The sequence below is a fragment of the Sphaeramia orbicularis genome, chromosome 18 (assembly GCF_902148855.1).
Source record: "Sphaeramia orbicularis chromosome 18, fSphaOr1.1, whole genome shotgun sequence".
Classification (NCBI taxonomy): domain Eukaryota; kingdom Metazoa; phylum Chordata; class Actinopteri; order Kurtiformes; family Apogonidae; genus Sphaeramia; species Sphaeramia orbicularis.
The window spans coordinates 22,829,066-22,843,552 of NC_043974.1; the positions used below are offsets into that span (position 1 = coordinate 22,829,066).

The window sequence follows — 14,487 nt, forward strand, 5'->3', positions numbered from 1 at the left end:
ACTTTTAGGTTTTCTTTCATATACGACTCATTAGTCAACTCTTACATTAGTGAATGTTCTGAATAAAATGGAATAATTAGAAAAAAAATAGAACTATATACATTACTGTCTTTTTTTCCTGGTGTCAATCACAAATCACTGTTATGGTTTCATCCATGTTTTGTCAGGTTACCATGGTAATACGTTGACACTGACTGACAACCGATAACACATCTGTTCCCAAACTCACCCAAAGAGTTTTAGGAGTCCAAATGTTTGAAATGGGACTCAAATGTCAAACTTCAGCTTCTTCTGAAATGTGTGTTTTTTTGGAGGGGGGGAACAGGGCTGCAGCAGTTCAGCGCTGAACCAACAAACCATATCAAACACTACCGGTTTTCCAGACAATCCACTCTTTATTCAGCTGTCTTTTCTCTTTGTACTCTCCTGTTTTACTGTATGCTGTCCTTGAGTGCCAAGAAAGGCGCCTATAAATAAAATGTATTATTATTATTATTATTATTATTATTATTATTATTATCATTACCTCCGACAAGTGTCAGGAAATGTTGATACTGGCACAAGGAACCAATAATTACGTTTTGGTGGTGATCGGGGGGGGGGGGGGGGTTGTTTGTTCATCTGTCTGTTAGCAAGATAACTCAATGGATGGATGGATTTTCGTGAAATTTTCAGGAAATGTTGATACTGGTCCAAGGAACAAATCATTAAATTTTGGTGGTGATCTGCGGGGGGGTGATGAAATTTTCAGGAAATGTTGATACTGGCACATGGAACAAATTATTAAATTTTGGTGGTGATTTCGGGGGGGGGACTGATCTGCCTTGGCGGAGGTCTGCGCTCTCCGAGTGCTTTTCTATTTATTATTATTATTTTCAGCATAGACAATTGCATACATAACCCTTAAATCTCTGCCTTTTGGTTTATTGATAACTGTCGTGTCCACAGTCATTTTCATCATATTATTTCCAGTTCAACACAAAATACGCGTCTTCGCCCTGAAACGGGAAGTGTGTGAGTTAAGTCTTTTATTCCCTAAGTTGCCGGGATGATGAACACAGCTGAATATGTGTGCAGAAAAAAAAAAGATGAATAAGATAATTTTGCAGCGTTTCCCTTAAACACCTCACCTCATGATTGCGAGTCTATTAGAAGAAGTCGAGGAACACTTAAAAACCCGAGGAAGGATGGAACAGCACTTAGTCACAGTCAGGTTCCTTTGCAAGCTGTTCATCAAAATAAAAAATAAAATAAAAAAAAAAAAAAAAAAAAAAAAAAAGGATGCAGCTTGTTTTGTTTTTAACCTCCTTGTTTACTTCTTTGTCGTCTCCTCTTTCTTTCCACCTCATGTTAATTTGCCAAAAACAGCCAGTGGGCAGATGGGGATCAAATTACGTTCACCTTTTACCTGCGTTCCTCTGCACGATTAGCGTCACGCTTACTTGTCATTTCAAATTGACACACTGCTGTTGTGCTGCGTAATTATTTACCCGCCTGGGGAATAGCGCTCTGCTTTAACCATTAAACAATGACAAACACACATGCACACACTCCCGAACACAAAAGCACCTGTGCCCTATTTTATCTGCAAAATGTTTAACCTGCCTTTTACCATTACAGGGTCATTGTGTATCTGTGCACCAGTGGCTGTTTAATTAAAGGTGTCTTTGTGTTGAGTGTCTATCTGAAAAGGCCTAATTGACTGATTCTATGTGCTTTTACTGCTGAAATGTCAGCGTTCAATTTTGGGGTTTGAGCATCAGGACCCAAACCCGTCATTCGTCCTAGGTGTCCTCTTCTTTGCCTGTTTTTTTTTTTTTTTTTTTTTTTTTTCTTTTTGGGTTTTGTTTTTTTTTTTTTTTTTTTTTTTTGGTGTCTTTTTTCTGATGAAATGGTGGGAGGAAAAGTCTGGGTTCTGTTCTTCAAACCACAGGAGCTCACTACTTATTACTCAGCATTCCCCTTTTTCCCTTCACCACCCAACCAGCTCCCAAGGAAACAAATAAAAAAAACAAAACAAAAAGAAGAGACAGACTCAGGGAACAAACAGGGTTTAAAGAAAAGAAAGAAAGAGGGAGCAAGACCATAAACAGTGGGCGTTTCTTCTGCAGGGGGAGAGGAGGAAATCACATCCAAAACAGTTTTCTTTGATCTTGTGTCTTTTCTTGTGATAAATCTGTGTCTGTGATGCCTTTTGTTTTTGTTTTTGTACTCTTTTTAAAGGAAAAAAAAACACTAAGCAAACATGAACTCTTGCTGATTTATCCTTTTTTCTCTTGCTTCTTTTCTTTTTTTGATATTCTTTTTTCCGTTTTTGCCAGTAATCTTTTTTGAATTTTCTCTTTTCTCTTTTTCCCCCCTTTTTTTCTTAACCCTAGGTCCGCTCACAAAAAAACATGATGAATCTTCAATGAACAAGCCTCGAGACGAAGGTATTTTTGTTGCATGTTTTTCCTTTTTTCTTGTTTTGAAGTCTTTTTGGGGGGTGTGTTATACATAGAGTGGAAAACACACACACAAGTCAAACTTCTTTGGTGGGACTTTGAATATGAGATGCATACCGATGTGTTGGTGTAAGTGTATGTGCTGACCGTTGCAATTAAAAAGCTGTCTTTACTATGCAAATCATTAGCTTTATGCAACCTTGGATGATCATAGCGCCTGGCTAATGGAACCCAGATACCCTTCATTATAAAGTCATTGACTGTACAGGCGGTTGTGTGTGTTTTCCAGAGGTCTCCACCTCGCTCTCAACCAACAAATGAGAGAGAGCCTCGGACATCATCATCAGCACTGTGCCCTTGAAAATACATTGTCCAACTAACAGCATTGTCCCCGAAACTGAACTGTTGTCAGGGTTTTGAACAACAAAGCACCTATTGAGACCCGCTTACACAATGAGGTGCATCATCATTATTATTATCCCGAGCACAGACATGAAATTGCCATCGAGAAAGGAGCTACACAAATATTAGGCTAGCCTTATACCAAGTCAATGATGATAACATCAAATAAAAAAGGGGACATCCAAGGACACTTGTGCCCCGCTTGGAAGATTTGGGTTTAATCAGCTGCTAGAATAAGGACACACAACTCCCAGCCTGTTGTTAATTTATCTCCTACCTGCAGCACATACACTGTGGAGGTGATTTTATCTGCACTTTCATCCCCTCCCCCCCTTTTCCTTATTCTTTTGGACTTGTTTCTTGGAGAAAAAGATGACTGATGATATTTTGATACGTATTTCCCTTTATGCTATTTTGAGGTCTGTGCGGGTGAATCTTTTTCTTGCTCCGTGATGCTCTTTGATTTGGGGTATTTTTGAAGTTGGGAGTCGGAGGAAGTTTGGCACAAGAGGATTTTCTTGGTGATCAAACGCGCTGGCACAGACGCAACTTTTTGAGCTGCCACAGTCAGCAAGTGTCAAAGCAGTCGAGCCCAGTCAAGATGCTTTCCCCTCCTCTAAATATGTCTTTCATCCTTCATCATGACGCACAATTAACCTTGTTTGATTAAGATGTGTTAATCCCATTGCTCTGATTTCACAGTCCTAAACACAAATCCCATCCTAGGTACATGTGGAAGAAAAGAAAAAAACAAACAAACCAGGAATGGAACAGTGACAAAAAGGAAACAAGTCTGTCTAAAAATGGTACAGATCGACTAATAAACCCTAAAAACAAATACACATACATGTACAGTACATACAAGTATTTTATATTAACTAGATCATACATAAAGGTGCAGGTAAACTACTGCATTTAGAACTACTGACTCTTAAGGTTTTCAGTGGCCAATGTGCACTGAATAACCAGGGTAAGGTATCCGATGGCTGATGCAACTCAAATGAACTCAAATTCATCTTTATTTAACTTTATTTGGTTTATTTAACCTCCCATGCTTGGTTTTAATAAATCTCTAGTGTTAACCTTGTTCCAGAGCAGCGTATGCTCCCTGCAATGTAAATGTCTCTGCATTCATTTTTTAATTTTTTATTTACCAGCCCCATGAAATAATTGGTACCTGATGCTGGTTCCAGCCTAATTAATTGGCCCAGCGATTAATCAGTACCATTATTTGCATGGTAATCACTGCCTTTGCAAGAGTTTAAAAAATACTGTCACTCATGTACCAGAGGAATTACATACCTTTCAACCAACACATTCTCACTACCAAATTGTCGTATCCCAGCCAGCATTTCCATGTGGGCCCCAGAAGGGTTACATTTGGGCTGCATATAAGGGTCCCATTTGGGTTAGTCTGCAGTTTCCATTGGTGGCCCCACATGTGTTTGCCCATGTCAGAATCAGAGATCTAAATATCTCATATTATTTATTCTTCACACTATTTTAGCCCAGAATATTTATCTTTCATGTCATTTGCACTACTTCTCATGTTATTCACACTACTTAAATTCTTTGTTTTACGAATATCTTAGTTTGCAATATTTTTTATTTTTTAATGTAAATAACTGTGCCTTTTACTGATATTTGTCATTGTTTTACTGATGTTTGTCATTATTTTACTGATCTTTGTCGTTGTTTTACTGATATTTGTTGTTGTTTTACTGATATTTGTTGTTGTTTTACTGATATTGGTTGTCTGTAAATTCTTGCACTGAACCTGAGAGCTTTACCTCAGTTTGGTTGTACTTGGTACAATGACAATAAAGAGATTCTGATTCTGATTTTGATTCTGATTCTGATATGGGCAAACACATGTGGGGCCGCCATGGAAACTGTGGACAAACCCACATGAGACCCTTATGCAGCCTAAATGTAACCCGTCTGGGGCCCACATGGACACGCTGGCTGGGTATACTCACAATTTGGTGCCCAGGGTACCCTTAGAGTGCCATGTTTTGGCACAGGGGGTAGTCCGCCAGACGTGTAGATCATTAGGTTTAGAGATAAAATAAGAAAAGGAGAAAAAGAAAAGGAAAACACACAAATTAACGTAGTATGAATTAGGGTATGAACCAGCCCAACCATTTCCTACTAAAGACTTTGCCTAAATAATAATATAAACTCACCTGTGTTGCTCATTTCTACCACATGAGTATCAAAGTGACTTCTGTGTGGTACCCTGTCTGTCAAGTGACAGTATAGGAGAACCCAGCAACAGGCCATGACCAAACAGCAGAACATGACGCCTCTGTAGTGGCACCAGTTCCATTCAATGTGACTAATAGTAGATTTAAAAAAATCAACCTTAACACTTTTTTAAAGCTTTCTCTTTACTTCACAACCTTATTCTTGTTAAGAATTACATAATATCTTCATTATATTTCTATTTATTTACATTTTTGCTTTAAAGCAATCAATGTATGGGTGAATTTAACCTATAAAGACCCAAAAACCAACCGGTGACCAAAAGCACGTTCTCATCTAAACTGTTTAATACCTGTTGATCCACTGATCCAATCAATACATGTAAATAACTGGTGTAAAATACAGTTTCTCATCTTTTCATGGTCATCAGATATGACCCATTTGGACCTTCAGAGGCTCAATAGTGAACATGGAAACACCGTCACCTTCTACAACATTGATTCACCAGTAAAACCCATAGAGTTTGATAAATGACAGTGGATGGAGACACTTGGATTATGTTCAGTCACTTTTTTTTTCATTTTCTATGTTTCTAATATAATAACTCTCAACTTTTCTCTGAGCTTTTATGAATATTTACATAATCAGTAAATTAAATATAAGGAAAAATATGTGATATACATTGACAAATGCAAAATACAGAGGATTATAGTGTAATAAATGGTGATAAATCACTTATGAAAGGTTAAATAGAGAGAAAAATTCATTTGGGAACTGGCACAAAAGTAGCACTGGGTCTTTATGGGTTAAAAACATTATAAAACCTGCTAAGTGCAAATAATATAGGAAAACTCGCCCCAAATATCTAGACAAGGAGCTGACCTCACAAACATAGTATGACCCTCCTGGCTTATTTATCCTCCATCTGACCTGTTATTATTTCTATATAGTAAGACGTTTCATATTAAAACACAACAGTGTGTCACCAAAGAATTCTTTACATCAAAAAGTACAAACGAAACAATTAAGATGATTAATGCAATAGAACGTTTATTATGTCATTTTGCTTCCTAGACATTCACTGGTGTTCGTTTTTCCACAAATACACATCCCAGTGCTGAAAGCCTGACTCACTGTGCAGAGACTTTTAATGTAACATTAACCTCGCATAAATCCTCCCCAATTATATTTGAAAAGACATCAAATAACAGTCTTAAAATGCCAGACAAATTTCAATAATAAAAAAAAAGCCTTAAAAAAACTACACAGCCGCTGTTTATCTGATAACAGCGACAGCGCACACAATCAGTCCATTCATTTTGTCCTCATTCTTTCAAGCGCACATCAGCAGCCTTTTCAGATGGGCATGCTTTGAAGCAGTATATTCTAGGACACGACAAAACCTATTCATATACCTATTGAATTCGACTATAAAGTACATACTGTACTTTGAGGGAGAGCAATAAGGGTTTAAGGCAGCATTTTCCAGCCCAGCCACATGGCTTCATTTAGCAGCAGCAGGATTCTGCATCAGGTGCAAGAAGGAAGGCTATTGGGCCGCAGTGCTGCTCAGTGTCGAGGCGATGTTGAAAAGATTGATAGAGCTTACAGCGGCGCTATGTGTGTGTGTGTGTGTGTGTTGTGGGGAGGTGGAGATTACACACAAGCGTGCAACTGAGCTAAATCAAGACAGAGACGGAGAGAGTGTGTTACTGTGCCGTCCTGTGTGTCAGCTCTGATCAGAGACAAACCAGAGCCACCTGAGCCCCCAACCTGAAACATATTTCTGCCAGGAACAATGTCACCCCTGTCCAACACACACACACACACACACACACGTACATACACACACATGCACATACATCGCTAGCACAAAACAAATAGGCATCTTAAAGGAAAAATTCCATTCAAACTAAATTGACAAAGCGATGAGATACAGTTGATGGCGTTTAAATTTGTGTCAGACTGCTGAGAAATCAAAGACAAAAGAAAAGAAAGCTCTTGTTACTGAATCCAATACGCCCGCTACTTTCACTATTATAACTGATGTCTTCTTTTACTGTTGTAAATTGACTGATATATCTCCTACTTTCAACATTGAAACGTTGCTCAATTTGTAATGGATCGAAGCAGGCTTTGGCGTTTTCAATAAAGCAGTCAATTTTCTTCTTGACTAGTGATGATTACAATATGAACCATCCAACTGGGTATTTAATTATACTTTAATATTGCATATCATTAATCACACAAAGTGCTGAAAGGTTCAGATTTACCTTCAGAGATTCCGTCAGCCAATATTGCATTTGTTTCTTTGAGGTGCTAAGGATGTTCCCACACTGCAGTGGTTATAGTCAAGATTTAAAGTGTTAAATCTTTATTATTAAGTGGAAAAGAGAACAACGGATGCTAAAAAGTCTTCTAAAATGGACTGACAGTAAAAGACAACAACATAATCTTAAAGTTTTTAATGATTTCTTTCAGTTACAGTGGGCGACTCTCCTCTTAAATTAAGGTTTTAACACGACCAGAAGAATAGGCTCTGAGGTCAAAATTTACCCACTTTTAGATCTTTTTCTTTTTTTTAATCAGTCAGCTCCTGAAGTAAATATTCAGCTCCTAAATGCTCCATTACATTGAGTTATTAACTGTTATTTGCTCTCCCCAGTTTAGTGTCGGAAACAAGGTTGATTAGAGGAGTTTGTGGCTTGTGAAATCAAAACAATGAGCTTAAAGATGCAAAATTCTCTTCTGCTCTTAGACGAACTGCAGAATTTGGTGATAATTCTCTGTGAGTTTGTCATCTTGAACTACACTTCAGTTGTTGCATGTAATTGAATCCATGGATCCTATAAAAAATATTATTGAAGATAGAAAAAACATGGTTCAATCATAAAAAGCTTTAAAACAAATAAAAAGGTAACATTTAGCAAAAAACACATTTTTATTCTAATTGAGAAGAACATTACCCCAGTACATCACACTAGTGCATTAAGCCTTTGTTTTACACGTAAACATTGTTTAAAGACATTGACCTTAGTTTATATAAATTGATAATATTGTATGTGGAGGGTTGTGTTTATCAAATACAAAAGCAGTATTTTGTAAGGACCAAGTTGAGCATTATTTAGAATATTATGTAGTACTTAAACAGAATAATAAATTATGTTTTGGTTATTATATAAACAGACCGACTATGTAACAATCCAAGAAACAACTTAGTTCAACACAGCATAATACAGGCCAGTAGAACGCTGCATGAACCAATAGGAACGTGTCTGTATCTTCAGCAGCAGAGGCCCACTCTTAGTATTACATAACTCGAATGGAACTGAAAATATTTTTTTGAAGCGATATCATAGCTCATTGTATTCAAAATGCTTAATATTTGTGTCTTGCATCTAAATATCAACAAGCACACAAAGTAAAAACCTCTATAAACGACAGTAAATAACGGATATCAAAACAACGACAAGCGTGTGTTTACAAGCATGTGTTTACAGCTCTGTCTAGCAGTGTCAGCATTTGTACTCGTGTTGTTCATAATTAGGAATGAGCTTGTCTCATAGACAACACTGTAAACACAAAATGCTACCAACTCTTAAGAATACTTGTAAATAGAGAGAGAGAGAGTACAAGGATTGAACATAATACCAACCAAACGCTTGTAAACTTTATCTGTGAAATTTACTGTCCCTGCTGACCACTATATACTCGGAGAGAAACAATGGCTCTGTATCAAAGGGGCCGTTGATTAACTGCCTGTAACAGTGTCTCTGCAGAAAGCAGTTGTGTTCCTCCACTGTCTCAGTGAATGAGCTCAGTTTACTGAATCAGCTTTTAATGAATGTTTTTTTAATTGAATGTGTCACATAATAGCTGCAAATAGCTTCGATGTTGTATTCCCAAGGAAAATGTATATTTCAGACTGCCAAATATTATTTTTAAGCTGAAAGACTTTAACCCTTTAAGACCCACAACAATTTTTGTCCCAACTTGCAAATTTTTGTCTTTCCCAAATGAATTAACAACATTTATTAAAATGTTATACTCTGCATTTCACAATGTTCAATGTAAATCAAGTGTTTTCCCATAATCAACCCTGCCATTATAAAAGGCCGCCTAAGTGTCTTCATGTTTTCTTTGCAATAAAAGTATCAGAAAATGTCTTTTTTGCCAATTCTTTTTCACCTTTGTTTTCAGGAAGAACTTAACTTTCAATATCTGCCCATGAATTATCATTATCATAAAGAATAAATGATTAAATCAGTGCGTTTTGTAAAAAGAAAGAAACAGACGAAGTTTTTAACATATTTATTATCCAAAAACAACTGTAAATATCCATAACAAAACTTTTTGAGATTGCAGAAATAAACTTTCAACTATTTTACATTTGCTTAAACATGCTTTTTGGTCTTGAACATTCAGTATCTATATTATGGATTCATATTTTTAAGCCTGTGTGGAAGTCTTTGAAACAGTTCCTCTCTACTTCTAATACAGTCCCACATCGCTTCCGTAAAGTGTTATATAGTGTCAGAAAGTTCAGGATCTCAGCTTTCGGATGCCATTTGAATTTTGTGGATAGATCAAATGGTTCAGGAGTTACTTGTAGTTAGTTGTAGTTGGAGTTATTTGACTGCTGTAAAGTGTAAAATGCAGCGCCGGAGAGACTGCTGCCCTGATCTAGAAGATGTTCATTAAAAGTCAGAGTAAATTCAGAGGTTATTATATCAAAACAGAGAAAACTGAAGAAAAAGTGACTTTACAGCAAAATATATCATTAACTGGACATAAAATAAGCATGAATCAGTGTTATGGAAGATGACAGTGTTTCCATGTTCACTACGGAGCCTCTGAACATCCCAATGGGTCATATCTGATGACTGTGAAAAGATGACAAACTGTATTTTACCTCAGTTATTTACATGTATTGATAGGATTAGTGGATCAAGAGGTATTAAACATTATAGATGAGAAAATGGTTTTGGCCACCATCGGGTTTTTGGGTCTTTATAGGTGAAATTCATCTATAAATGGATTGCTTTAAAGCAAAAATGTACATAATGAAAAGATGACAAACTGCATTTTACTTCAGTTATTTACATGTATTGATAGGATCAGTGGATCAACAGGTATTAAACATTTTACACCAGTAGATGCTGTTGGTCAGCTGTGAATATTTGGGTCTTTATGGGTTAATTTCACATGACTGGTAGTAAATGAACCGGCGAACGACAAGTAAAAGAGGCAAAGAAACATTGCGGGGCATTAGTGAGAGTGATAGGAACAGCAGAGGAACTCTTGCCTTGATGCTTTGTATTTGTTGATGTTGAGTTAGATGAAAAATGTCAGAGCGCCAGAGTGGCTTTATCACAGAGACACTTGAAGAAACACTAGACAATAGAAAACATTCATGATGCTCTCTCCTGGTTGGCAAGATGGATAGTGTGGAGGAATAATAAGAGTTTGTTTGTCTTTGTCTGTGCTAGACAGATACAGGCTTTTTGTTTCCACTCTGTTTTCATTTCCACATCCACGTATTTTTCTCAATTTCCTCTCGTTTTGGTGCTCTTCCCTCCTCCCCTTCTCTTTCTGTCTCTCTGTATTATGTGCTGTTTCCACTGTGGTTATAACTCTGCTAACACAAGGCCTGTGGGCAGTGCAGCATCTCTCCAAATCGACGTCTCCGCTCGCACTCTCATGCGTACGCACTCGTTCTACAACACCTCGCAATCCGTTGGTTTATGAAACCACACAATGCAAAGATGGAAACTTGGCACATTTAATCTTTTTCATATAATTATGAGCATCCTGGGAGATGCTCTGGTGCTAAATCTCTCTATTTCCTGTTGGCTTTTTGGGACACACGCTGTAATCTTCAATGTAGTGTATAATACAGATAAATCTCTAAATTGGGAAATACAGAAGGACACAGAGGCTATGTGTATTGAGACCAGCATCCGGTCTATTATTTATTTCACCATTTTTACATCCTTATGTGCTGAGTACAAATGAATTTACAACAAGATTTAGACTAGAATGAGATGACACAAGGACAAGATGGAGTAGTAATTTGAGAAATGATAAAAGGAGGAACGGTGAGGGACAGAATGAGGGAAAACAGATGAATATTTGCAGGAGAACAAGGCAAAATTGCAGCTCCATATACTGTATGTAAATGAAACACAGAAACAGAAGAGGGACCAGACAACAACCTAGAACACCCTGATGCAGAAGAGTAAAATAGCACAGTACAGCATGGCACAGAACAGAACAGAATATTCTGCAGTGGAGGATCAACCGTACTGTCAAACCAACTTTATTTTAACATTACTACAGAGACTCAATCTCTTGTCTCTTTCTATCCACTCTGTTTCTCAGTGGGCCTGTTGGTTATTTGCTGCTGAATCTCCCTGCCTCCCCATTACCTCAACGTTCGGCCCACGTTGTGTCAAGGTTGTGTCAATATCGTGTCAAATACACCTACTCACCGCACGCTGACAGATAGGATTTTATTGAGCTTGAAACCCTTTGACAAGACAAAGAAAATGAAGAGGAGGGAAGGAAGAGAAGCAGAGCAAAAAAGATGAAGATGAAAAGCATCGCGAAGGTACCGGGCGGCGGGAGGAAGAAAAAGACGGAGAGAGAGAAGGAGAGAGGGAGCACAACTTGGCGCCCTGTCGTCTGTCAGCTAGCTTAGCGCTTGGGAAAAGGCTCAACACAGTTTTTTGTTTTGCACTTGGCTGGGTTTATTGCCATGTGTAATGGCTATAAGGGAGGGAGGCAAGCAACAGTGAAGGCTGGCTCAGCTCCTCTTCCACTCCTGGACCTCAGTGAATACCCCAACGCTGGCTTTCAGCTAGCCAAGAGCTATTGTGGGTCTATTTAATCCAAATCAGTAAACTTTAAAGTGCTCATTGAAACAAATGAAGTTTGGAATTGTCAACCTGCATTGCCGAGAAGACCTCCCAGCAGGCACTGGCGAGATCAGTAATATTGGTGAATTGTACTCTAGGTAGTACTTGGATGGTGCATGTTTTAGGAGATAAAATGCACATTCACATACAGTGAAGGAGGCAGGGAATGAAATTGCACACATTGAACTGAATAGGAATTCTGCCACAGTTAGTGGTGTTTAATGCTTATTGTGATTCATTGGAAGTATGGTGGCGCACATCCACTCTTTATTTCATTTCCCATAACTATTTAATCCCCCGGAGCATTGTGAAGGTGCTGCATCCTATCCCAGCCAACACTGCATGACGATGGGTTCAGACAGACAATCTTTCACTCTCATTATGGCTGAAAATATTGTCAAGGAAATACTCTATTTGCCTTTGGAACTAGACTCTCTGGAACTAGAATTGTCCTTTTCTACACTCTCTGACTCCTAAAATCAAACTTGCCAGTGCTTTTGTTTATGAGTAATTAAGTGTAACATGATAATAATTCCAGCTAGTTTGTCAAACATACCTAAAACATCTTAGAAAAAACTGATTCCATAGATGATGTTCCAGAATTAGGTCACATGGAAAACCTATATGACTCATTTTTAGTTGTATATTAAATATTTTAGTAAGTGACACAGGCAGGTTCATTAATTTACTAGCTTGAAGAAGAGCCAAAAGTTTATTTTGCACCATCACAGGAGACATATGTGGTCATGTGGGACTACAGGTGGAAGACTTCCATTAGCGATGCATTAAACAACGTGATATCATGACCCGCGTAAATATACATGCTACTTTTAATTGGCATGTTATCTGTACACATTGTAAGTAGAGATGGGAAATTGAGAACCAGTTCTTTCTGAGACCTGGTTCCCAGTAGCTTAATTCCTTGGAACTGTTTGCCTGCCTGCTTAATGATTCTGCCTTTGTTGCGCATGCGTGATGACGTTACCCGCATGCTGCATTGCGTTGAGGCAGAAACGGTCCAAAAAGACGACACCAGGGACACCTGTAACACTTGCAAAGCTTCCATTTCTTCAAAAGGGTGGAATCCCTTCAATATGCTCAGACATTTGTCCACACAGCATGTGATTCATTTACAGGAATAACACGTATTTGATGCACTACTTAGCAACACTTGTTTTAGTAGCAGCAGAGCGAACACCAGGCCGGTTCCAGTGCAGGCAACAAACGTCCTGCCCCCTCAAATAAAAGTTTAGGGGTGAGAAAGGTGGGGGAAAGAAAATGAAGTGCACAACAATGGGAGACATAGAGGAATTAGTAAGTCCGTCATCTGTTATTATTACTTGTACATACTGTATATGTTATAATTTCTGTGCAGAGATGGAAATATAAAAGACAGTTAATGCAAACACACCTGTTTGTACAATTTTATTCCCTCACCCAATGAGAATCGATAAGCAAAATCGATAATGGAATCAGAATTGTTAAATTCTTATCGATTCCCATCCCTAATTATAAGCTTTCTGGGTGTATGTTCACGCCACGTCAAATACCACACACTGACAGTCAGGGTTAGGGTTATGTGAACTGGAGATTTTGGCGTAAATTGACATGTGATCAAATGGTGTTGAATAACATGCGAAAGGTCAAAGATGCGTTCATATAGCATTCCAAATGCCGTACGACCTTGTGTGACATACAACATGATTTCATGAGATCAGTCTCCATTACCCTCGGCCCTCGCCACAGGGTATTGTCATCAGTTCCATCTGTCTGCTCATATGCGCAAAACTTTGGCATGCACCAGTAGTTCTCAACCGAGGGGGGAACAGCAGATAGTCAATGATAAGGAAACCCTGGTGTGGACTGAAGGCCAAGGGGCCTTTAAGCAAGGGCATGTTACATTTTTTATTTCTGTTGCCAAGATATAAGGAAATTATGGGTGTGGTTGAACTTTGAAAACCATCCATTGCTTTGGAGCTAAGGTAGAAATTGGTATTTTGCCATCAGATTAACTGTCAGGCCAGACGAGATGAAAGAAGTGGCTGTTGATAATCTATTTCCTCTTAAACTGACAGCAAGCACAAACATGAATTTCTCACTGCAGAACTGATCCAAAATGTACGGTTACACACACTGTGTTACATCAATACACCCAGGCTGCTGGTGGTGGTGCGGCAGATCCCAGAGATCTCAGATCAAACCGCGCACCTGCTGAGGCTTAATGCGCTAACATACTCAGCAGGACACATGAATCATTTCTCTCGCTGTGCACACGTGCACTTCTGCTGTTACATGTTAAATAAACTTACTTTGTTTAGTTACAAAAGTCCTACTCTCTTGGACTAGCCAGTGTTTTTGTTTCCTTTTGTTGTCTCCCTCTCAGATTTGTTGTCGCTGTGGTTGTGTGTTTCTACCTGTAACTGTCGCAGTAGCTTTCCAATTAGGGCGGTATTGTTATGTATGAGATTGTGAGCGGTGGGTAGTGGCAGAGCTGACAGCATTACTTAATGGGAACACTG

The 14,487-nt window shown here is 38.4% G+C and overlaps 1 protein-coding gene across 2 annotated transcripts in view; it reads left to right on the forward strand.

The window, feature by feature from the left end:
- The window catches only part of nlgn2a (neuroligin 2a), a 374,697-nt gene that overhangs the window by 250,565 nt on the left and 109,645 nt on the right, over positions 1 to 14,487 (forward strand). Inside the window, exon 3 of one of the 2 annotated variants that reach the window (XM_030162864.1) lies at positions 2,379 to 2,432. The exons of the other annotated variant lie outside the window; for it this stretch is intronic. Within the exon in view, the coding sequence (XP_030018724.1) occupies positions 2,379 to 2,432 (54 nt within the window). The remainder of the gene's footprint in view (positions 1 to 2,378; positions 2,433 to 14,487) is intronic. 2 annotated transcript variants of the gene reach the window in all.